This window comes from Panthera onca, chromosome A3 (genome assembly GCF_046562875.1).
Source record: "Panthera onca isolate mPanOnc1 chromosome A3, mPanOnc1 haplotype 2, whole genome shotgun sequence".
NCBI lineage: Eukaryota > Metazoa > Chordata > Mammalia > Carnivora > Felidae > Panthera > Panthera onca.
Window position 1 is genome coordinate 58,012,995 of NC_138341.1, and position 24,871 is coordinate 58,037,865.

At 44.8% G+C, this 24,871-nt stretch overlaps 1 protein-coding gene across 7 annotated transcripts in view; it reads left to right on the forward strand.

Moving 5' to 3' along the window:
* SERTAD2 (SERTA domain containing 2) overlaps nt 1-22,038 on the forward strand; it is a 115,253-nt gene extending 93,215 nt beyond the window's left edge. For 5 of the 7 annotated variants that reach the window (XM_060604484.3, XM_060604508.3, XM_060604472.3 and 2 more), the window contains one exon: nt 16,741-22,038. In XM_060604484.3, coding sequence (XP_060460467.1) covers nt 16,745-17,698 — 954 coding nt within the window. In that variant the 5' untranslated portion in view covers nt 16,741-16,744 and the 3' untranslated portion in view covers nt 17,699-22,038. Of the gene's footprint in view, nt 1-372; nt 454-3,833; nt 3,993-16,740 lie in introns of those variants that run through there. The other 2 variants (XM_060604478.3, XM_060604501.3) reach the window with 2 other exon arrangements.
* Nucleotides 22,039-24,871: the final 2,833 nt, after the last annotated feature.

Sequence of the window (24,871 nt, forward strand, 5' to 3'; positions counted from 1 at the left end):
CCGGCCAGGGCCGGGAGAGCCCGGAGGGCGGAGGAGGGGCCCGAGCGGCCGCGGGGGTCGCGGGCGCCTCGGCGAGAGGGACCTGGCCTGGAGCAGGTACCCGGACAAGCGTTCCCTCCCACTGCTTCCCGGCCCCGCGCCCTTAGACCCTCGGGCCGAGGGCCGGGAACCCCCCGGCGTACCCGGGCAGATCTGCTGGGGGAAGGGCAGGGGACGGGCAGTCACGGACCCAGGTCAGGAGGGGGTCGGGAGCTAACCGGAGCCCAGCAGTGGGGCGAAGGGAGCTTGGAGCTGTCGCTTCTACAGCTGGGATGTGTGTGCGTGTTGTGGCCGTTGTGTTGTTGTGAACGTACGAGACTTTTTTTTTTTAAGGTTCGGATTGCTGGAGCGAAGGCTGCTTCACTTTTGGGTTCCGTGACCGGGTCTGCATCCAACTTGCTATAGTGTGTTTCTGTGAGTTTCTCTTGTGTTTTTAGCTTGAAATCCTCCCTCTCTTCCCTGCTTTCGCTCGTGACAAGTGAGCTGATTTTGAATATTTGTGTGTATTCAACTTAACGTCTCACTGGCTTTTAAGTTAGAAATCTACAAGTCATCTTGGTGGTAACCGCCTCTGACTGAAAGGGAGGGGGCTGCGGGGAGCCAGCTGGCCCTGGCCCTGGACTTTGTACCATTAAGACAGAGGGTGCCGTCCGAGGGCCACTGCATCTAAAGAAAATCATAAATTGTTCTTATTTGTATTCTTGGCGGTCAATCATCCTGCCTTTAGCAGAAGTAGGAGTAATAGATTGAGAAGGGAGTAGGGTTTGGGGTTTAGTTTAAATTTCACAAAAAGATTAGGTATAGTTTGTCTTAGAGTAACTTTTTGCTTTCAAACCGGGTAGTTTCAGGATGTTTGGGGTGGCAGAAAGTAAGTTTTTACAGGCACTGAATAGGGAAGGGCAAATCAGCAGGGTGAGACATACAGCCTCAGACTAGCAGTTTTTATTTGAATCGAATTGGGCAGCCTCAGTCTTAAGGAAGATAGTAGATGTTTTCAAGCTTTGTTCATGAAATATGCTTTTTGATTTCCCAATATCTGTTAAGAAATGGCCATAATGTGTGTAAAGAACCTAGAAGTTGTAGTAGCCAATAGGATCCTCGAGGCCTTAAGTGTTCAAAGTAGCGTTCTGTAATTAGGGACTGGCCTCTGACAAGATTGAAGTGGGCTCTTGGCTCCACTCAACCCCTGGAGGGCAGTCCACCTGAGAGTCTCTTCATTGTTGTGCTGAGGGGGGTGAAGGGGATAGTTGCTCAGCTAACCAGAAGGCACGGCTCACTCCAAGAGCTCCTCCCATTGCTCCCACTTTTTATAGCAGTCTATTCTGATTTGAGTGAGCTAGAGTGTGCTGTGAGGATGAAAATACCCATCCGAAGACCCAGCTTCTGGCATGAGCAGGAATAGCTTGTTCACGGATCTCTGCTTTCCTATAAATTTCATCCGTTTCTTTGTGGAAAGAAAAAAAAAAGATGAATGTTAGAAAGTTTTCTTTTAGCTTCATTGATTTACTTAGAGGGGGTTATATGCTAATGTAAAGTTATTTATGTTGTTCCTCAAGTTTGGAATCCTTGAAAATAATTTTTACTTTTTTCCTCTCCTCCTAATTGAAACGTACATAACCGTGTTGCTGTCAGATGAGAAATCTTAGGAAATGGATTTGAGAGCCTTTTTTTTTTTTTCTTTTCTTTTTTGACACTCAGTGTGTTCTTTGCTTTATCACAATGGGCAGGTGAGAGGACTCACATTTTATAACACCAGCCAAGTATACAACAAGATGTCCTAAGGAACAGTTTTATTGTCAGGCAAGTGTCACAGCTTCTTAGGTAACAGCTGCTCAGGTTTGTTTCCCTTTAAGAACTAAGAGAAGGATATTAATTGAGATTTTGAAATCCTTTAGACTCCTGTTTGCTGAATTGTCCCCCTTGAAAGCTTTTTCAGTGAGAGGGTGAAATATGAATTTTACCCAGTTGTCATGCACTGAATTATCAATAATGAGCATAGAAAATAATAAAAATCTTGATATTTTAAAACTCACTCAAATTTGTATAGCAACTGATAGCTTTTGGCATCCACTATTTTACATAACACTCTAATGGCAGAATAAAAGTACAACACTACTTGAGAAAGACACATACACAAAACATTTTAAAAAAGGTGTGGAGGAGGTCAAAAATACAGACAAATGCATACAGTGGTCTTTTTTTTTTTTTTTTTTTGTCAAAGTAGCATACTACAGATTATCAGTATGAAGTTTTACTACAAGGCTACCCTCCGTCAAAATATTTTACACTTTATTTTTTTTAATGTTTATTTATTTTTGAGACAGAGTGAGGTGTGTGAATGGAGGGGCAGAGAGAGAGGGAGGCAGAATCTGAAGCAGGTTTCAGGCACTGAGCTGTCAGCACCAAGCCCCATGTGGGGCTTGAACCCATGAACCGTGAGATCATGACCCGAGCCAAAGTCGGACGCTTAACCCACTGAGCTACCCAGGTGCCTCGATATTTTACTTTAATTAACTAAGAAAGGTAAAAGCTACAACAGAAACTTTCTGAGTTTGTTTTTTGCTGTGGTTCCTCATTAACACCTATAGTAAAAGCATGGTGTTTTATTTTACATTTAATTTCTGTCAGAAAAATGAAGACCACTTTGTCAATATTCGATGTGGATTAAATACATGCAGAGGTAAATATGGCATTGAGGAGTGTGAACCTCAGTTCACTTTTAGAATTTTTTAAAAACTTTGTTGCTACAGAAATTTCATACTTACTGTTAAGATCTATCCTATAGGAGATGGTTCTGGTTGCAGTAGTTTCTTGGCAAAGGACAGAAAGAGAAAGAGAGAGGTATCTCTGATTACCGAGTCCAAAGATCACACGTATGCCAAAGGCACCACAGAGGGCAGGCTTCCAGTTTTAAGTGAAAAATGGCTTCGCAGTAAAGGTAACGCCTACCTTCATAGGTCTTCCCATGAATTAATACTGGCCAGCAGAACATGAAAATCTAAGATTTGGCCACTGCATATGCATAAATCATAATTTTCCACCTGCTGCTTCTATGTATTACTTCAACAAATGATAGAAACCCGTAAGCTGGGACTCCTGCTTAAAAAGTATGTGGGTTTTCAACTTAGTTTTAATATTCTTGAAGGAAACAGCTACTAACCAAAGCTGGCGTGTCTTTTAAAACAATTATTGTCTCCAATGGCCAGTGCCATTGGTATGAAAAGCAAACTTCTGCCCTCTGTGCAGATGCTGGGAAACCCTGTGAACAGAACTGTCCCCTGGAGCGCCCATCACTCATTGTGTGGAGCAGTGTCTTTCTCCATGAGCTGTGTGGCAGTTCATTCTTTGTATGAATCTGTGAATGGCATATGTCAGGCCAATAAGACGACATTCCTATTCTGGGTAATAAATAGATGCCTTGTGGGTTGTTTGTTTTTTTTTTTTTCTTTTCTTTTTTTTCTTTTTTCTGAAAGATCATGAGACAAAACATGCTTGGCTGTCTAAAAATTTTCATCGAAATACAAATAAAAATTTCAAAATAAAAACCTCACAGTATCTTTGAAAACGTATGACTTTTAATAGAACAAAACAAATACTTATCATTTAAACTAAGCACTTCATATAGACAATGCAAACTCCCTTTTGGAAATTCTGCTCCCTTTGTGGTCTGATGGCTCCAAAAGCTGGAAAGCCTCATTTGTCTCCTCTCAAGGTCTTCTGTCCCTCATCTGAACTTAATTAGAAATACCTGCCAGGATTCACTGACACAAACAACCACAATTTGATTTATCTATTTTAGAAACCCGGGACCACGTAAGCTGTATTCCATGCCCAGGGCTGCTCTCAGCTCAGACTGGAGTCAGCTCCTGCTGGCCTGTGTGGCCCCTCCTTACACTTGCACGCTGTGTGTGGAGCGCTGGCCCTGGCCATGAGCAGGGACGGCAGGACGAGGGGTGAGTGTGCCCGGCCCGGCACCGCCCGGAGTGGAGTGAGCTATGCGGATGCGTGGGGTGGGGGCTGGAGGGAGGAGAGTGGAGGGCAGGTCTGGAGCCACTGTGCAACTGCTACAGCAGGTCTGACTAGTTTTAGGCGCCCAAAGGCAGCTTTGTTTCTCTAGTGACTCCAGGTAGCAGCAAACCTATGTTCTTAAAACGAATTCGTGTCTGAATTACTATCTTTTTGTCTGTCTGCAAAAACCCTGTAACTTTGCAGAGTTATTAAGTCGTTCCAAGGTTTCTGCTTTAACAATCTTCATAGGCGGTTAACTGAGGAGACGATGCTGAACCAAGCATTTTTGTGCTTCTAGGGGGTTTCACGTAGAATAGTGAAGGGGAAGGGATTCTGGCTCTTAAGGGCATTTTATGTATACACACACACACACTCATGTTTACAGTGGGCTGTGTGAATCTGCTGAACAGAAAGTGAAAAGAACCGCTTGGATATGCCGTGGTTAGACGATTACATTCAAATTATGTTCGGATGGATACGCCACTTGCTGCACATCAACCTTTAGCTCCTTGCTCTCCTCTCCTGGCCGGCTGCTTATCACTCCCTGCCACGCCGGGGCTCCTGGGGCTTCGAGCAGGGCTGCTGGAGTACCCCACCCTGGTGTTTAGAAGTGCTGCCTGAGTTCACCTCAGGGAATCTGAAAGTCCCAAGGTCATCTCTACACCAGAACAGGTTTGCATAAAATTCTAGCCACGCTAAGGAGATAATGAGGCGGCACCTGTTTTAAACCGAGCCTCCCTGAGTGGTTATCCCATTTTTATAATACCTGATACAGACTTGCTTTTCAGATTTCTCTCCTCCTTTGAGGAGGGAATCTCCATGTGCGTGTGTACTTCCGTGTCTTCCCCGCAGTTGGAGAAGCCATCCAGCAGAGGAATTTGAGTTTTGTGGTCTGCAGCTGAACAAGAAATTTTTGTGCTTCCTTTCTGCTTGTCTTGAACCTGGTGGTGGTCCTTTCTGAATAGTTTTTAAAACAGGCTGCTTTCTTCAAAGCATTTTTTACCGAATCCAGGAACGTAAAATAAAGTAGATTTGACCTGATGATGATTGTTAGCTGCCTGATGGTAGCTGGTTTCTAAATTCAAAATGTGGATTCCTCAAGTGGCACCTGCCTTCTCGCTTCTGAAACCCCTGAAGATAGGCAGGAGGACTGGAATGTCAGGGATCGCAAGTGTGGTAGACGGGAGGCCCGCTCCCCTTAGGGATCATTGGAGACCATTGAAGTGTTAAGAGGTCAGTTCCTTAGAAAATAAATATTTATCATATTCAGTGTGGTACTTTGATTATTTTTATTGTCTTTGACTGACTTTGTGTTCCATGGGTCATTAATTATCAATAGGTAGAAGTCTTCAGAAAGAAACACATTTCATCTCAAAGTGGCCCCAAAGTATTATTTGTAAAAATGAATGGCTGACATATTTATAAAGTATCATTCACAGCTCTTGAGTCTAGTTGGTGTCCTCATTTTCTTTCTCTACTTTGTGAATTTCTCAAGTATATTATATAAAGTTTAAATTGTCTTTGTAAGACCTTATCACTAGCCTGCCCAATTCTTAGGAGTAACTAAAACATTCTGAGTATGGATGTGGCTTATATGGGACTGTGATTTACACAGCAAAATAGTTCCCTCCCTTTTACATGTCTCTTAAGTCTATTTCTATTATCCTATACCTTCAGGTTTTATCTTCTTATGTCATGTTGTAGAGATTTTTTTGAAGGAATCCAGATTTGGACCATACAGTACAATGTTTAGTTTGACTCAGTAAGTAAATTAAAAAAAAAAAAATTAACTAGACTGCATGTGGAAGTTAAAAGATGAAATATGTTCAATATTTGTGAATAATATGTTATAATCTGTCTTCTTTAAAGTGATCTTTCACAGTAATACAGAATACAGTATAGTATACAGTAAAGTATTCTGAATTTGAAAGCAAAGAAGATTAAAAACGCCCCATAATGTTTAAGAAACACTTCCTGATGTAGCATACTTAGTTTTTATTCATTTCATCCAGTGGTAACTAGTTGGCTAACAAAACGTGGAAGGCAACCTTTTGTTTTAACTAAAGATGCAATTTTATTTTGCACAGATTTATTTGAACAAAGTACATTTGCCTGTTTCAGTGTGACTGTTTTATATATCTGATGGCCCTCTTTAAAAAAAAAAAAAAAAACAAAACAAAACAGGACAAAAAAACAAAAAGCAAACCTGTCACTTACTTTTGGCAAGGCATTGGTTTCTACCCAAAGCCTTTTATTCCCCCTGACATTGTTTATTAAAGGTCTCTAGTGTGAGGGGGAAAAACAAGGTATCTTTGGGGAAAAGGCGCTATAGGAGGATTGAAACCAGAATCCCATCCAAGCAATTATAAATACAGGAGAAAAAAATATTTTCATTATGTACGGGAATGGGGGTGGGGCAAGGCTGGCTAGACTTTACAGGCACATTATCTTAAGAGAAGGAAAGAAATTCAAATCTAACAATTTTTTTTCCTTAATTGATTATGAATCTTTAGATTCAGCATGCTAAAGATGATCCTGACACCAAATAAGCATGAATTACTACCATCAGAATTTAAATGATTATAATAAATCATTATAAAAAATAATAATGTTTGTATTTACAAAGTTTCAAATGGAAAGTTTGGTGATAGTAGTTAATTTCTTTCGAACATTATTATGGAACATACATCATCATAGAACATCAACTTGTAATTGAGTAGAAAAATAGTTCATCAAGTAGTTACACAGTAACTGGTTTCATTATCTCTCTAAGGTTAACTTTGTTACATTTTATAGTTAAATGACTCCTCCCCAATATCCTTTTTGAAGTTTTCCCAAATAACTGCCCGAAGCCATATCTGTTCAGTGTGGAAGTAATTTCCAGTTCTTAAGAAGCAATAAGATTATTGAAGGCTTTTCAATACTAGTAAAATTCTTAATGCTACCATTGAGACTAACTTGTGTGGTTGGGAGTCCACTGTGGTTAGGACCTCCACTGGAAAATTTGAACTGTTGGCTTCTCCAAGTTCTCATCTTATACTTGGGTTTGTATGTTTGTTGTTGTTGTGTGTGTTCTCACTTCAGAAATCCTCCAGGGATTTTAACCATGGTTTTTGAAACATCAGTGTCACATACACAGGCAACAGCCTTTTTCTACATATAGTTTATTATTCAGTCTGAACCATAGAATAATGTAATTTAGTTTGGCCTTGGCAAGCCTCTTGGCTCGCTTAGCAGTGTCCTGTGTAGACTGCAATTTGGGAACAATCTCTGAAATGTGTATACTTTGAGAAGTCTATAGGTAGAATTGCAGTGAATAATCAGAATTCAGGCGTGCCTTGTTGCTCTCCTGCACCCCCTTGTGGCTGAATGTGATGTGCTGTCTTTCAGAGTTTGAAAGGAGTTGACCTGTACTGGGCTGGCGTACTTAGTTTACACGGAGCATTAATAGCCGCCTTCTGTGTAAACTAACCTCTCAAGTTAATAGAATAGTTCTCGCTGAGGGTGTAAATAATTTATTGTGCTTATTTGATTTTTTTAGTTTGTAGAATTTCAAACATCCGTATTGACATGTTGTGTGTGTGTGTGTGTTTAACCTTTTATTACGGAAAATTCCAAACACTCAAAAGTAAGAGTGTCATGCATCCCCTTGTACATATTACCCAGTTTCAATAGTTGTCAACATTTTGTCAATTTTGTTTCAGCTCCGGGTCCGGGTTTTCTCTCGAGGATTTTGAAGCAAATATTGAGTATGTTGTTGTTAAACTTAAGTTCAGAAACTGTATATTTCTGCTCAATCTTTTACTTCAAGGGTGGGGTGCTTTTGGCCAGAATCCTTCGGTAAAATAAAATAACTGCTAGCATTTCCACTGTCTTTGGAAGAAGGTGACTGATGTCCCTAGCTTCATAAGATTTAGCTTTAAAACCTAAAATTCCCAGCTGGTGGAGGAACCAATAAGACAGGATATTAGAAACATTTTATACTACTTAACAGTAACATTCGAAAAAGCCTATTTTTCTTTCCAGATGTTTATTAACAAGGCCATACTATATTCCAAAGAAATATTTACTTGAAATGTTCTCTCCCAGAATTTGAGTCTGTTTTGCTTACTAACTGCAGTTAGTTGTCAACATTTAAATTTTGCCTTTTCTTTTTCCGAGAGAAAAGATTATATTTGACAAACCGACAGTGTCTGAAACAGTCTTCAATTTAATAGAAGTATGCAAAAATCAGGAGAGAGGCGGCTCGAGTTTCTTAAATGTGGACATTAGAAGACATTCCCAACAGTCCAAGTTTTTTGGGTTTGTTTTGTTTTGTTACTTTAGTTAGGGGTTGACTTCCTGGCCGAATTTCGGTTTTGTCTCCAGGCTTTAAGGCTGTGTCAAGAAAGCAGAGAGGACTGTTCCCCGGGTCTCCGTGGAAATGCAGTGTCTGACGCCTAGCAAACAGCCGGTGCAGAGCCCTGCGGCCCGGAGCCCCCTGCGCAGCGGGCCGAGCCGGGAGGCGGTGCCGCCGCAAACAGTGGTGTCGGGTTACAGCTTCAGAATAGCGCCCGAGCGCGCCGAACTGGCTTCCTCCAGTGACTGGCTTCATAATTACATTGCTGATTTGTTAGGGAAGGCTTTGTCTTACTTACCAATTAGCATGGATGTTACTGCGGGGACCTCGTCCTGGATGAGCTTCGGTTGTTTTTTTTGTTTTGTTTTGTTGCGAAAAAAGCTTTCCCGGTGCAGGCAGCTTTAGGGCTTGTGTTAGTAACACTCTCCCCTGTCTTCGGGGAGTCCTTACCCTGCCTGTAAATAAGCAGGGAGGTTTTCTCCCCGTTGGAATTTTGCCCCTGTGTTTCCGCCATTCCCCGAGGCCAGAGGCAGTCACTTTGGGGTCTGAAAGGCGGCCTTGGGGAGGGCGGTTTCCACCCCCCACTTTCTGCACCCTCCTGGAGGCTCAGCGGATCTCCCCCCCCACCCCCCCCCCCCCCACGCTAGGGGATCCGTGGTCACTGCGAGGAGGAGCGTGTGGCGTGGTGGCACAGCTGCGGGTAGGGAGCCCTTGGAGGACTGGGCCTGTTTCTGTGAGCTGTTTCGCCAGCACCGCCACCTACTATGTCCATTTCAGGGTGGCCTTTGTGTTCTCCGGGTGTGTTTTGTTGTTAACTTGCGCCAGGGAGGGTGTTAAAAGCGCCGACGTTATCAGATTTCTGAGTCCCGTGTGTTTTTTAAGGTGTAATATTTTAACAGTGTAGCAAGTTGTCTAAGCAAATGTGGCTTCCCCCCACTGAAGTTGGATCAGGCTTTTCCTTCCTGCCTGGGAGTTGCTGTGTGACATTCTTGACAGTGGAAGCACCATTTCTCAGAGTTCTGCCCTGGGGCTGGTGGGAGGAGTCCTTTCTTAGGACCAGAGGCTCTCCGTTTGGACCGCCTCAAAAACAGGATCCAGAATGCACCTTAAGGCAAGCAGACTCTAGAAGGGAAGTGAGACCATCCCGTGTTGCAGAGGCTGTCTGAGAACCATTTCTCCGGCCGGCCCCTCTCTGGGTCTTGGAAGTCTCACACACACACAGTAATTTTGCCAGGGGCCCTTGCTGCTACCCCCATAAGAAACTGGAAGAATGTGTGTGTTTCCACTTAAAGGGCTGTGGGTTTTGGTGGCACAGGATGTCCTATGAGGAAATCACCCCTGCTATGCTCTTTGAAGACACTTGTCACACATCTTCTCTTAGCTTTTTTTTTTTTTTTCCTCTTCAAGGGAGGTTGATCCATGAGGACAAACCATTACTCTGAATTGTTGGCATCACTGTAAATGTTTTTTCACTTTTAGGAGTTTTAGTGTCAGCACTGGTACTTCTGTACCCTTCAGCGACCAGCAGTCACATAGGAAGATGTAGTCGCAGAGATTAGGGAGATGGCTTCCTAAAGCTCCCCTTTGAATTGGGAGCCTTTTCCTTGAGAGCTACTAACGAGTATTTTTTAAAAGTATTTTTATTATGGGGCGCCTGGATGGCACAGTTAAGCATCCGACTTCCGCTCAGGTCATGATCTCACAGTCCGTGAGTTCAAGCCCCGCATCAGGCTCCGTGCTGATAGCTCAGAGCCTGGAGGCTGCTTTGGATTCTGTGTCTCCCTCTCTCTCTGCCCCTCCCCTGCTCGTTCGCGCGCTCTCTCTCTCTCTCTCTCTGTCTCAAAAATAAACATTAAAAAAATAAAAGATAAATTTAAATATATTTTTAGTAAAGTCTAGCATGCATACAGAAACATGCATGATCCTAAGTGTGCAGGCCAGTGACCAGACTCCCCAGAAGCCATGACCCACTGAGGAACTACCCTTTTCTGACCGCAGATACCACAGCTTAGTTCTGCCTTGTTACTTGCCTTTTAAAACAATGTGTCACTTAATGGTGAGGCCTGCTACGCTCCTGAATGGGATAACACTGGACTTCTAGTTTTTATTTACTAGTACAAAAGGAAATCAGAACAGGCTCTTAAAAATGGACACAGTGTATGACCTAGTTGGGCGTGGAGGTATTTTTAAGTAATGATTTTCATCTTTTTTTCACCAGTACTAGTCAGAAAGGCAGCCCCCATGGTGGGATGAGGAGGCTTCCCATTCAGGCCCCCAGGGGCCCCAGCAGGGATGCTACCCACAGGGGCATCACTGCCCTCTGTGGGCCTGTCTGCGGGAGGCCATAGAGGGCTCTGGAGACCCTGCAGGTTAAAGCGGGAGGCGGTGGGGGGGGGGGGGGCGCGGGGGGGGGGGACGACAGAAGTGGTAGTTTGCAAAAGTAGACTTAATATTCTTAATTTAAATAGAACATTTCTTTTTGACAGTTCAAATAGCATTAAAGGAGAGTGGGGTTTTTGTTCATTTTAAGACATCGCTTTTAAAAAGTTGAAAAACATTGAGTAAAGAGAACTTTCTGATTGTTTTTTAAGTTTACATTTTGTTTCCTTAACGCCTTAAAAATATAAAAGCTATGAAATGTTAGGCTTTTAACACATAGGTACTATTTCAGTTCCTTCTTTGGACGCTGGGCTTAAGGCCTCACTGCCATGCACTCTAAGATCAGGCAAGAAGAATCTGGGTCCTGCTAGCCAGTGGGATGTGATATATCAGTCTGAGAAGCTGGGCTTTACCATTAAAATTGAATCGAAGGCACCTTAATTCTGCATATAGTCTTTTTTTTTTTAATGTCAGTTGTCAGTTGCCATCGCAAAAACGCTGTTCATTTCCTTTTTTCCTTACTTGCTTAGACACAAATAGGGAAGACCTTTAGACTCCCTATTGGGAGTAAAATTGGATAAAAATATCCACAGGCTTACACATGAAATGGCTGGATGCAGAAAAGAGGAAGTTAGGGTCCCCAGACCAGCATAACCTGGAAACCTGGAAATGCAGATTCCCCGGCTCCACACTAGACCTGCTGAATGAGAATCCTGGGGGTTAGGGGGATCAGCGTTCTGTGTTAACAAGCCCTCCAGGTGAGTGGGATACTCGCCCAAGTTGGAGAAGTGTGACGGGCATTCACTAGATGGCTTTCTGAGCTAAGCCTTCCCTGCCCACCCCATGTGTCTCAGTCCCACCAAGTTTCCTGACCCACATCCCGCCCTGTACAGCTCTCACCTCTGAGGTCTGTTCAATTCTCCTCTTTCTCAGATCCTCCCTCTCAGGGACAAAGACACACACATCACCGTCTTACAGTTCCCTGGCTGTCCCGCAGTCTTTTCTCATTCTTTGCATTTACTATTCATTCAGTAAGCAACTGTTTGTGGGGCATCTTGTGTGTGGCGAGGACTGCCCTGTCCTGGGGATACAGAGGTGAATGAAACACCGTCTATGCCCTCATGGGGCTTATCGTCTGGAGTAGGAAATAGGCATTAAGAGACCATCCCATCTTAATACAAATCTCAAACCCTGTCTCCAGAAGTCTTCCCTAATCACTCCAGCCTATAATAACCTCTCTGATGCGTTGCTATGGGAGTCCCTCAGAATCTGAAATTGCACACCCCCAGGTAGTCAGGTAATAATATCAGCCCCTGTGTTTCTGGTCCTATGGAATGTCCTAGTGACCCCGTGTTACTTTTGATCATCTGCCCAAGCAGATTGTAGCTTTTGAGGGCAGGGTCCCTTCTAATGAAAGCCGTGCCACTGAGAGCCAAGGTGGGTCCATAGAGTTGTATTCAGTATTAAATTTCTTGGAAAACTCTGGAAGAGAGGTTTTCATTTATATTGCTACCCATGAGTTTTGTTCTTTATTTTTAAAACTTAATTTGCTGTAGTTAACACTTGCTAAAGTTTATGTTAAGAAAAATGAGGATGCTAGGAGTTTGTTTCTAGCCAGTTTATTGGGAAGGGGGTGTTTTATCGGGAACCTTGTATCAGAAACCACCAAATATGCAAGAGAAGAGTGGGTATGGTTGGCTTTAGGCTCCTTGGAGGGGCAGAAAAGGGAGGAAACAACCACGTCCCTCCTGCATCCGGGGGTCTCTAACCAGCCCTGAAGTTCAGGGTCCCTTTTTGGATCTTTGACTGCAAAACTGGGTAAAAGACATGTGTGTTGGGCTTAAGTCTTCACAAGCCAAGGGAGGAGACAAAGAGGGGTGTCAGGTCTCTGGATGACCTAGAAGCCACACTTGTCACAAGCCCCTCCTTTCTGTCCCGGTGTAGGTGTCCCTGTTCCACAGCCAGGGCCTTTCAGGCAGGAACAGCAGAACACCCCCTTCTCAAGTGTTACCTTGAAGCCCTTAATGAGCCCCAGCTACTGCTTGGTCTTCAAGCTGCGGCCCAGTGAGGCCTTTTAAAAGGTCACGTGCTTCGCCAATAGGTGCTTAAAGAGCTATTGTTGTTTTCTTAGCGAGCCTGGGGAGCGAGGCTTCTCAGGAGCTGCTGACCCTGGCTTTGGCCAGCCTGAGCCCCAGGCCCAGAGACACCATTTGGCTTTTTGCCCTCAGGTTCTTGAGTGGCTTGTCTTTCCTTCTTTGAACTGTGCCCTGCTCCCGGAGGTGGTCGTTAACACCGCACTGAGAGTGGGAGTTCTCAAAACCTCCCTCCTGTAGGAGTTGGAGGCCTCTTCTGAACGTGGTCAGTGGGAGGACTTGACTCAAACAATGTGTTAAGCAAACTCTGCAGAAACTTTAGCTCTTAAAAATAAAATTAAAAACATGGTTTTAAGAGTTAAAGTTTCTAAGTGAAGATGCGGACTCCATTCTATTATGTTGCATTTTATCCTTTCTAGCAAGATTTAGATAGAATCAGGATTACAGACGGGGATTGTGTGTGTTTTGCAATCTCACTTGGGTGTGTGCAGCCAGTTTTGCCTCATAAAATGCTATAGAGAAATGAAGGCAAACCTGCTTTGAGACATACTGTATCATGGGTTACTTACACATCTGAAAAGCATCCAAGCTTCCATTTGTCTATCCTGCCCACAAATTTTGCTTACAAGGGTCCTCCTCCTTCCCCTTCCAGCATTACAACGTCTTATCAGGCTGCCCCTGAAGCATTAGGATTATCACACAGCTATGACCAGCTGGCTCATTCTAATTGGAAATTAAGTGCTTCTCACATTGAAATCTCTTTGAAAACATCTCCACCGATCTCCTTCAGCTGTGGGAATTCCTCTAAATGCCTGTGGTGCTGCATGCTTGGTAAACATTTGAGTTTCACAGATCCAGTGTTTATTTCTAGAGAAATAATCCTTATTGAGAAAGTTATTGAAAAAGTCCTATTGTTAACCTGGCAACAACTCTTTAAAAAGACAGTCCTATAATGATGACTAAGAAAAGGATGTCTTACCTGTTACCTCTCCCCCAGAAAATTCCAAGTGGCAGTGAGGTTACTCATTTTTTTTCTAGTTATTTATTTGGTTTACATTTTTGGGACAGTGCTTCTCAAACTTTTTGTGATGAAGGACCATCTTGCTTGTTCTTTTCTTTACTCTAGTAAAACATAAAAATACTTACTAGAGAAATGGAATAAAAGTACTGAGCCTGGGCGGCTCACTCAGTTAAGTGTCTGACTCTTGATTTCAGCTCAGGTCATCATCTCATGATTGTGAGATCAAACCTAGCAACGGGCTCTGTGCTGCATGTAGAGTCTGCTTAAGATTCTCTCTTTCCCTCTCTCTTTCTGCCCTTCTGCTGCTCTCCCCCACTCAAGCTCGCTCTCCTTCTCTTTCTCTCTCTCAAAAAAAAAAAAAAAAAAAAAAAATATATATATATATATATATATATACACAAAAACAAAGGAGAAGCCTCATTTTAGAAATTAGATTTACAGACATAGAATTACTCTGTAAATTTGCTGTAAACGTTTCTAAATAATACAGTATCTCTGTTTAACTCATCGTGGGCCAGTAACAGTTCACAGACCGGCACCTTCTACAGACCACACTTTGGGAAACACACATTTAGAGTGTATTTGTATGAATTTGTGTATTCTCACACAGATTCACATGTATTGGGTGAGATTACATTATAACCTACAACATAGACCATCTAACAGCTTTATATGAGAATTAAATGCACTCAGTGAGCTCTTTGGCAAAAATGGAATTTTTCTAGAAATGAATATTTAAATGCTTAAATTTTAAGGAGATACAATAGTGTAACTGTCGCAAAACACAGCCATCCAGTAACACTTCTAAGGCCTAAAGGGGAAAGTGTCCTGTAATGTGAAGTGAAATCACCTCTCTGATGCACACTCACATTTAAGTAGCACAGGTACTTTAGATAGGAAATGTTCTATGCAAAGTATATATACAAATGAGACTTTTTAGTACTGAACAGTAGGAAAGGTTTTTGTCATGGGGAGTATTAGATACAGAAGTCACATCTGCCTTCCCTCAGAGAACATTGTGGGCTGGTCTTTGGTCCTTGTGATTGACATCCATTTTCTTCATGTTTATGAAGGAAGGCGTTTCATATAAGTAACTGTATATTCTTTATGAACATTAACAAGTTCTCAGGCTGATTCTGACATTGACGGGTCGTGGCCATCTTTCTCTCCCAGAGACCGAGGCATGTGAAGGCAGTCACTCCCAGTGGAACTTGCGTACCAGGCTCTGTGACCCCCTGCATGTTGTTTGTCCATCTTGGGTGGGGGGGGGGGGGGGGGGTGGGCAGCGTGGCCTTCCTTAACAAAGTGTTGCAAGGAAGATCTGTGCAGTTTTGTTATGGTTAGCCTTATTCCCTTAGGATGAGACTCAATTCAAAATGATAATGAGGTGTAGGAGATGATACTCAGCCCCTTGAAGACCAGGCTTTATTCATCTGTGGGACTCCCAGATGGGACTCTTGGGCAGAGTGCCCAAGACAGCATAGATGCAGAACGAGTAAATCTAAAGGACTGAATGAGGCTCCGTCAAAATCCTGCCTTTTACTGAAGCAATCCAGTAAAAGGCAGGTCACTTTTAGAAGAAAAAATTGGCGAAGTACAAAGTACTTGTATGTGAAGGTATCAAAGAGTGAGTGGCATGGACGAGAGGATTAACACTCGCCTGTGGGTAGGTGCTGCAGAGAGGGTGGGCGGGCAAGCACCAGCCTGGCTTGGTTGGAACCATGTCTTCTCTGGTCTGGATGGCATGAGAACAACTTTCTTAATTAAATGGTTTGAAAGTGAGGTCTGTGAGGCAAAGGCCAGGGGACTTGGAATCGTTCTATTTAGATGGCAGAAGTTCCGAAAGGAAGGACCCCTCTCCAGAAGACGCAGCTAGCTGAGGGGGGTCTTCACTAAGGCGGGAGCAGGCGAGGAGCCGGCCTAGGCTGTGAGCGTCAGGTGAGGCGGGGCAGCAGTTCAGAGCCAAGCCATTCCCAGATGCTCAAGGTCTGAGATGTCAGGTGCTTGGGGTTTTTTGAAATATGTATGTATCTCTGGAATCACAGTAGGTATTTTGTTATGAAGTGTCTCACGTCCTCAAACAGCAATGCTTATAATCAGAACAAAGTACTTTTAAACTCGTCCCAGTTGCATTCAGACGTAACTGTATGCAATCAAAGTGAGCCAAGGAACTTGGACTGGGAAAACCGCATTCCTCCACTTTATTCTAGGCTGAAAAGCAGTGGCGGCTCCATCACTGTGGTCATTTAACACAGGCCAAGTGCTTCACCACATGTCACCAAACAGGCAGAGAGTCTCTATGCATAATGAGGAAGGAAAAGGCATTTTGAAAGCACGCAAGGTTCTACCAAAATTGTACATCCCCCCCCCCCCCCCCGCCCCCCTTCTCCAGCTTGGTTCTTTTAATCGTTCAAGATGTGTTCGAGATGTAATCTGTGACACCTTTATCTGTTAGGTCCTAGCATTGTAAGTGTTTTCTTGGGCTTTAAAAATAAATCTGTTTAGGGGAGGGAAATTGAACCTGCATGGTAATGTTAGGGAAGCGAACGCAAGCGCACGAGTGGAGAAAGTCAAAATCATGGTTTCCATGGTAACGTTTAACTTGTCTGTGTCGTACACATTTCTCAAGAAATACATTCACCAGACTACCTAGTGATAAAAATTGCTCCACCAGCATACAAAGGTAGATTTCCCAATACTCTCGTATTCCGAAAGATCTTCTCCCCAGTTAATCCGACTCTTCTACGTAACCTTGGGCAAGGAACCGGAGTCCCAGGCCCGACCTCCGAAACAGCGTCTTTTTCAGGGTCGAAGTTAGTTTTCGTGTCATTGATTCCATTTCCTTCCTTTCTCCTTCGCAGATATATGTTGGGTAAAGGAGAAAAACGGAAGTTTGACGAGCATGAAGATGGGCTGGAAGGCAAAATCCTGTCTCCCTCCGATGGGCCATCCAAGGTGTCTTACACCTTACAGCGCCAGACTATCTTCAACATTTCCCTTATGAAACTCTATAACCACAGGCCCCTCACAGAGCCCAGCTTGCAAAAGACCGTTCTGATCAACAACATGTTGCGGCGGATCCAGGAGGAGCTCAAACAGGAAGGCAGCCTGAGGCCGGTGTTCGCCTCCGCCGCCGCCGCCGCCGCCGCCGCCACCGCCTCTCCCCCGCCCGACTCGCTGAGCGACAGCTACCGGGAGGCGGCGCCGCCCGCCCTCAGCGCCCCCGCGCCCCCGCCCGCGCACGCCTGCGACCTCGGGAGCTCTACGCCGCTGGACGCCTGCCTCACGCCCGCCTCGCTGCTCGAGGACGACGCCGACGACACGTTTTGCACTTCCCCGGCCGCGCCGCCCGCGGCTGCCGCCAGACTGTCGGCCCCAGCGCCCCCGCCGGAGAAGGACAGCTTCTCCTCTGCCCTGGACGAGATCGAGGAGCTCTGTCCCACGTCTACCTCCCCCGGGGCCGCAGCCGCAGCGCCCGACAGCTCCCGAGGGGGCTCCGGCGCGCCGGGCGGCCCGAAAGCCGAAGACCCGAAGCTGATGGACTCTCTGCCCGGGAACTTTGAAATCACGACGTCCACGGGGTTTCTGACAGACTTGACCCTGGACGACATCCTGTTTGCCGACATCGACACGTCCATGTACGACTTCGACCCCTGCACGTCTGCCTCGGGGCCGGCCTCGAAGATGGCCCCGGTGTCGGCCGACGACCTCCTCAAGACTCTGGCCCCTTACAGCAGTCAGCCGGTCGCCCCGAGTCAGCCTTTCAAAATGGACCTCACGGAGCTGGACCACATCATGGAGGTGCTGGTCGGGTCCTAAGAGCCCCGGCCCGGCGCCCGCGCCGCCCAGACCCTGCGAGTGTCCCTGCACCCCACAGCTCTCCGCACTGTGCATGCACCCTTGCTTGCCTTTTTCAGAGGAAAAGATCGTTTTACAAAAGGATCACACTAGTTTTTGCTTTGAGCAGAGTTGGAGTGCCTTCATCCACGTCTGACCACTTTTAATATGCTTTTTTTTTTTTTTTGGAGTGGTCCTCGGAGACCTACTACCCTGGAATAGGAAAGAATGCTTTTGAAGACAATGTGGCTATGCTGAATGACAGAAATAAACAGTTCAAGTGAAGCACAAGGAATAAGTTGGAAAAGCTGTAAATTGCATGTGCATATTTGTCTATTTTTTCTATAAGTTTTATTGCAAGAGGTAAAAAGAGAAAATATATATATATATTATTTAGATAATCTCAGTACCTTTTCTGGCATTTTCGCCCTGTATAGGTTGACTTGGCAATTCAGCCTTTTTAGAGGCATTAACTACTCCTCCTAAGTGTTGCATTTACATGGCTGTTTAGAAACTGCTGCCCAAATTTATTTTATATTTTTGTACAGATTCTGCAGTTTATGATATTGTTTTTCTAAAAACAAATGCTGTTTATACATGAGATAGCTATTTTGATAGGATTTGCTCACATAGTTCCTGCAAACTTCAGATGTACAAGTTGCACTTGTACTTTTATAGAGTTGTAATGTTTTATATGTGTTTGGTGCAAAGAGAAAATTGGGTCAAATTAATCCTCAGTTGATGTCCCCAAATGCAAACACACACACATACACACACACACACACACACACTCTCTCTCTGCTTTCAGAAAGGGCCAGGCAATATCACACCCAAATTTCACAGGCACCAACCCCCTGGCATGAACACCCGCCAGCACTGTGACTTCCAAAGCCAGAGCCTCGTCTGCTCATCAAACTTGCATTAAGCAGTTGGCGGGAGATGGCCACGGAGCTGGGGGGTTGAAGTGATGGTTCTCTTTAGCTCCCTCTCTTGAGGGGAAGCCTACCGAATACTCACTGTATTTATGCCAAGTTTGTGCTTTTAATTGTTTTTATTTTTTTAAACAAAACCCCAACTCTTTCCCTTTTGGCGTAATTTTTACGATGACCGGAAATTTTACATGAGAACAAAATTTTCTGAAAATTAACCAACCTCTTTGTGGAACGAAACCCTATTGCAGATGCTTAGGGCTCGTAAGGAAGAAACTACCCCCAGAAGGCATCCACCGTGTTGCTCAGTTGTCTTTTCCAGCTTCCCTTCCCTAGAGCTTTTGTTCCCTCTGTTGCTAAGTGCTGAAAATGTCATCTTCATGATCACCACAGCGAGCTCCGCTCACCTCTGCCCAGCCTGGGGATGCTGTCTTGTAACAGCCGTGGCTCTAGAACCTGGAGTTGGTACCATTATGTCACAGCTTCCAATCTGGTTGCTTCCTTGGATCAACTGCTTTAACTACACTTTTACAAGGCTGTTTTACCCAAATAACACAGACAGGACTTTCTATGCATGTTTCTCCTCCTCCCCCTTGCCTCCCTGCCACCCCCTCCCCCGCCCCCACCCGGAACACTTGAGAAGTCGCTCTTTATTCCTAGTGGTGTACATTTAATTTTAAAACACTTGCAATGTATCATGCTTGTTGCCGAAATTGTTGATGGCCTTTTCGTTTCAGTTTTTTTCTTTCTTCCAATGGTACTTTAGCTGGTTACAACCTATATTGTTGAAATGCAGATGGCTTCTTTAGGAATAACTTTTATATTTATTTAAGAATTTTTAAATTATGGGATTTGTGTTATTGTCGTTGTCTTTGTTGTTGGTCATTTGTCAATATTCAGTCACCAGTTCTGCTCACTTCTTGCCATGGATAAAAATTGAGTCCTTCTGGCCAATTAAAAAAAGACAGCTTTATAAAATGGCACTTTAAACAAGCCATAGATAGTTTTATTTTTATAATGCACATGGCAAAGCAAACACATTTGTGATGAAGGAACTGCTCGTCTAAGCAAACGATTTCTGTATGATATGATTAAACTTTTCTGTATTCGAATTTACTTTTCCCCCACTTGAATGCGTTTTTAAAGGCTAATTGTCAACTCAGTAGAGCAGTGAGAAACAGATCAAATTGCACTTGTTCTCCTACGAGCAACCTCTACCTGGACACCTCTTAACTGCTGCAGACGCGTCATCTCCTTTGATAGGACCGGGGACCATAGAGTTAAGGTGAGGGTTGTTGTAGATGCTTCCGGTGTCACTGTGCCTGTCCATTTTAAGAGCTTCCTTTTCCTGTGGAGAACAAGTCAGCCCAGACGCCATGCTTTCGATAACGGGAGGACCCGGCGGGCTCGCCACATGCCGCACACATACACACACGTATACAGACACAATAGTGTTGATTATTCTGAACAATAACAGGGGAAGGCGGTTGATTTGCCATTGTTAAAAACTGATTTACAGTAACTTACAACAACTGTACTTTGGTTGGATTAGCAAATCGTGTGTTTAAACAAATCCCATATGTTGGGCAACAGTTCAAATAAGCACAGCAAAGTGTTGCCCAAACATGGTTCTCTGACTCTCTCATATTTGTAAGGCTGGGCTTCAAAATCAAAACAGAAAACCCCCAACAACAGCGGGCAAATGCTTTTTAACTCTGGACACCCTTGCCACAAAGGCTTGACATTGAAGGTCTGCTGAGGAAGACATGGGAAATCGGTGGCCCGTTTCTAAAAGAACAAAACCATCGGGTGTTCAAGTTATCTTAGTCTTATTTTCACAAGGCGGTGTCCCAGTGGGGAAGCACGCGGGCCTGGCTGTGATCTCCAAGTCCCCGTCTTGAGTGTGGGATGTGCTTCCAGATGCCACGGGGCAGCAGCGCCTTCCCCCTTTCTAAAGGACATCGCGTGGCATTCAGAGTCAGGCAGGCGGTTGGAGGTGCTTTTACGGGAAAGACGTGCCGGGTGGGGCTGGGAGAGGAAAATTATTGACAGTGATGTGCAATGAAGTGACAAGATGAGAGCAGAATAATAAGAGCTTTGAATTTGAAGTGATTTTTTTTCATAAGTTATTTATTCCTTTTTTTTTTCCATGTAAATATATTTATTTTACTGTGGAGCTCTAACAACATCTGGATCGTAACATGTGCAGAATGTATGGTAGGAATGTATTCTCTTGTAGGAATGTCAATCTGTATTCAGAGGGGGTCCGAGCCAGACCCCTGGGTCTTCTCATCGTGTATGCTCAGCCCACATTCAGTTTTCTCCTCTTCTCTCATCTAGGTCTATTTGAAATATGCAAAAGGTATGGATGAGGAATGTTTCAATACCTCCAAATTTTTAAGAAAATCAAGCATCAAAGGGTTGATATTTTTAAAACTTTTTTTAGTAACACTTTCTCTTCCTGACAGCAGGGGCAATCACACCGACACCCTCGTTCACACCAAAGGGTGGGAACTGGCCAGAGCCTCCACTGCACCTCGAGTGTCTTTATCAATTGAGCTTTTATTGCCATATCCCCGTGGAATATCCCAACTGCCCTGAGGTCAATCAAGGAAAATTTCTTGAATACATAAGCTCCAAAGAGCCAAAGTATCATCTTACAGATCGTTTTTAAAGCTTAAATTTATTAACCACCTTTGTGGTAAACAATGAATTATGAATACTGCAGGGCAGCCTTCTTAAATGACAGATGTAAAAAAAAAAAAAAAAAAAAAAAAAAAGACTCTACTTTGTGCAGTGATTGTTACCCGCTATATGAATTGTCTTAGTTTCAAAACTTTGCTGTTACAAATTGGACCTTTCTCCATTTTCTGAGAATATTGAAAAGAGCATATTTAACTTGTTCTGGCTGCAAATGGTTAACTTCCTGTGACTGCCGAAGGCAACGAGGTGTGTGCGTCCTGCTTGTGTACAATTGTTCTCAGTGCTTCTTAAGAGTGAGTCTAAATGGTTCTTGAAAATTAGCCAGGATCAAATGCTATTGCAGACAAAGCCAATAAAAATTTTGGATGTCTTTTGGGGATACCAAGTTTGGAAGAGAAGTGCAGTCCATACAAGCAAACAAGCTTTTGGAAAAGATGTACATAGTGACATGTTTGGTGCATGGTTTTTGAGGAAGGCTTTTGTCAAAAAGGAGGTGTAACCTTTCCCCCACAGACCTGAGAGCTGTGCCTTTTCTATGCAATATTACAGACGTTACATCGGAACCCAGATAGCTGTATTCACATGTAGGTTTGGGCTGTAATCTAAACAATTGGACAGATTAAATGTACATGGAAATGAGCAGTCTTACTTTTGTAGTTTTATATTATACAATAAACAGTTAAAAGATGAGAGAGGCGTGTTCGCAGTTTCCTTCTGACTGGAGCGCAACCAGCTCGTTGGTTCGTCACAATTTGCTTGTGTTAAGGAACAGCCCCCCCCACCCCCCCCCCCCACCCCAGCCTGTGCCAGAGTTGGGGCCGTTGACTTTCTCACACCTTCTCAGCCCCAGGAGCACATTTCCCTCCTGGTTCTCCCCCTGCCTCTTGGGCCCTTCTCGACCTCCCTATTCTCCCTTCTCTCCCCCAGCTGTCTCTCTCCCAGGGGGACCTAATCCGCTCATGACTCTGAAAACTTGTTTCCAGCTCCTGCCTCTCTCCCGAGCTCTGGAGTTAAGTATCTGCCAACCTTTGCCATCTCACACTCACCGTGTTTCCCCACGGGGAGCTGATCCTTTCCCTTCGGGCCTCTCTCCAGTGCCAGCCACTCTGTTCCCCAATGTGCAAGCTCTCCTGCCTCCTGCTCTCCATCCCTACCACAGTTTCCCCAAACCCTGGCCCTCTCCCCTCCCTGCCTGCAGCCGTTTCCTATCTAGCTTCCTATCTACTGTAACCACCACAGTGGTTTCTCTAACACCCTTGCTGCTACAGTTGACGTTACAAAGCACCAGTGGTCTGTGAATGTGTTCCACGTCCTCCAGCGGTGCCCCTTCCTCCCATCCCCAGTTTACACAATCTGGCCTTCCCTCATCTTCCAGAGGCTCATGGAGGAGATCCTGTGCCAGCTCCTTGGGCCATCTGTGATGGGAGTCATGGGGTCCAGCCTTGCCTGGCCCAGGCAATTCTGGGTCACCATACCAGCTGGTGAGCAAATGGAGCTAGATACGAGGGGCCTGTATAATGAGGGTTCCATTCAACCAGCAGTGGAATATTTGGGGGGGGAGGGTTTGGTGTTGGGGAAGTGATATGGGTTGAATTGTGTGCTCCAAAAAATGTGTTGAAGTCTTAACCCCCCAGTACCTCAGAGTGTGACCTTAATTCGGAAATAGGGTCTTCAACAGAAATAATCAAATTAAAATGAGGCTATTAGGGTGGGCCCTAACCCAATTTGACTAGTGGCCTTATTAGAAAAAGGGGGAGATCTTGACATAGACAAGCACATAGGGAGGACACCATGTGAAGATGAAGGCAGAGATCGGCCTACAAGGAACACCAAAGCCTGCCAGCAAAGCACGAGAAGCTAGGGGACAGGCACGGAGCAGATCCTCCCCCACAGCCCTCAGGAGGAACCAGCCCAGCCCACACCTGGATCTCTGACTTCCAGCCTGCGCAACAATACATTTCTGTGGTTTAAGCCTCTCGGTCTGTGGTACTTTGCTAGGGCAGCCCTAGCAAACTCCTGTAGGAGAGAGGAACAGGCAGGGTGAGCTCTTTCCAGACATTCCGGTGGAGATACTCATTAGGCAACTAGAAATAAGAATCTGTTGCTCGGTAGAGTGGTTTGTCTCTGGAATACGAACATCTGCTATTAATTAGAGATAGAACTTGGGCAAATCACTCACTCTCTCTGAGCTTGTGAGGGCAAGATAAAGTCGTAGCTCCTAAATCTTCGAAAATGTTAACGGTGCAATGAAAACGCAAATTACGAGCATCGTCTATCCTCATGCCCACAGTCGTGCCTAGCACATAGTAGGCACTCAAGATTTCTGTTGAATTAAAAAAAGAGAAAAGCCCTGTTGTTCTCTTCTCTACCATATGGGAGAAGCACAGAACTCCGTCTTCTTTGTCTGGGTCCCAGGGCCGCTCCCATCCCAACCCTCTGGATGCCCCCATTCCCAGCACAACGTGTGCCCTTGCTTGTGTCCCTATTCTGCTTGTAGAAATTCTACCCGTCATTCCAAGGCCAAGCTCAGGAGCCTGTCCAGGAAGCTTTCTCTGCATCTCCTGACTCAGAGCCAACCTCTTCCTTTGCCGGGGGCTCTGCAGACCTCTGTAAATGCTCTTAGCAAGTCCTGCCTGTCTTAGGTTAGCTCTGCACCATCTGTTCCCTCCACTACTTTCTGCTGTTCTGTGACCTTGTGATGTTCATCTCTGCCAGAGGTCAGCCGACCACGGCCCTTGGGCCAAATCCTGCCCATGGCCTGTTTGTTCAGGTAAACTTTTGTTGGAAGTCAACCGCATTTATTTATTTGTGTATTGTCTGCGGCTGCTGTCCTATACAATGGCACAAGACCATACCATACCATATGGCTCTCAAAATTTAAATATTTGGCCCTTAACAGAAAAAGTTTGCCGAACCCTGGTCTATGCAAACCATGTAATGCTTAGGATGGTGTCTGATCATAGCTGGGGCCCCATAGTGGGGCAGGGCACTGTCCCTGTGCTCAAAGGCTTATGTAAACTGGATACAGTACAGGTTTCAGGGGCAGGAGTCTCAAGGGTACCGAGTGCTGGGGGTGGGGCTGCAAGGGCCCGAGAAGGCAGAACAGTCAGCAAAGTCACACAAGAGTGGACATCTTCACAGAGTTTAAGACCTGGGAGGAGGCTTAGACGTGGCTCTTGTGGCGAAAAGGCCCCATTTTACAGATATGAAAGCTGAGACGCAGAGAGAGAAGGTGATTATTGTCTAATGCAAGACATAGCTTATGGCTTTGGGGTTCAGAGTTTGGCTCAGCAACCAGACTGCCTGAGCTTGAATCCTGGCGCCACCATTCGTAGCCTGTGACCTTGGGCAAGCTCCCAAATCTCCCTGTGCCTCGGCTTTCTCATCTAGAAGATGAGGGTAATGATCGAGCTGATTTCACGCGATGGTGGTGATTAAATGAGTCCATACAGGTAAAGTACTTAGTTCCAGGACATTCAAAAAAGAAGTCCACACACATTAGCTGTGGCTTAGCACAACAGGG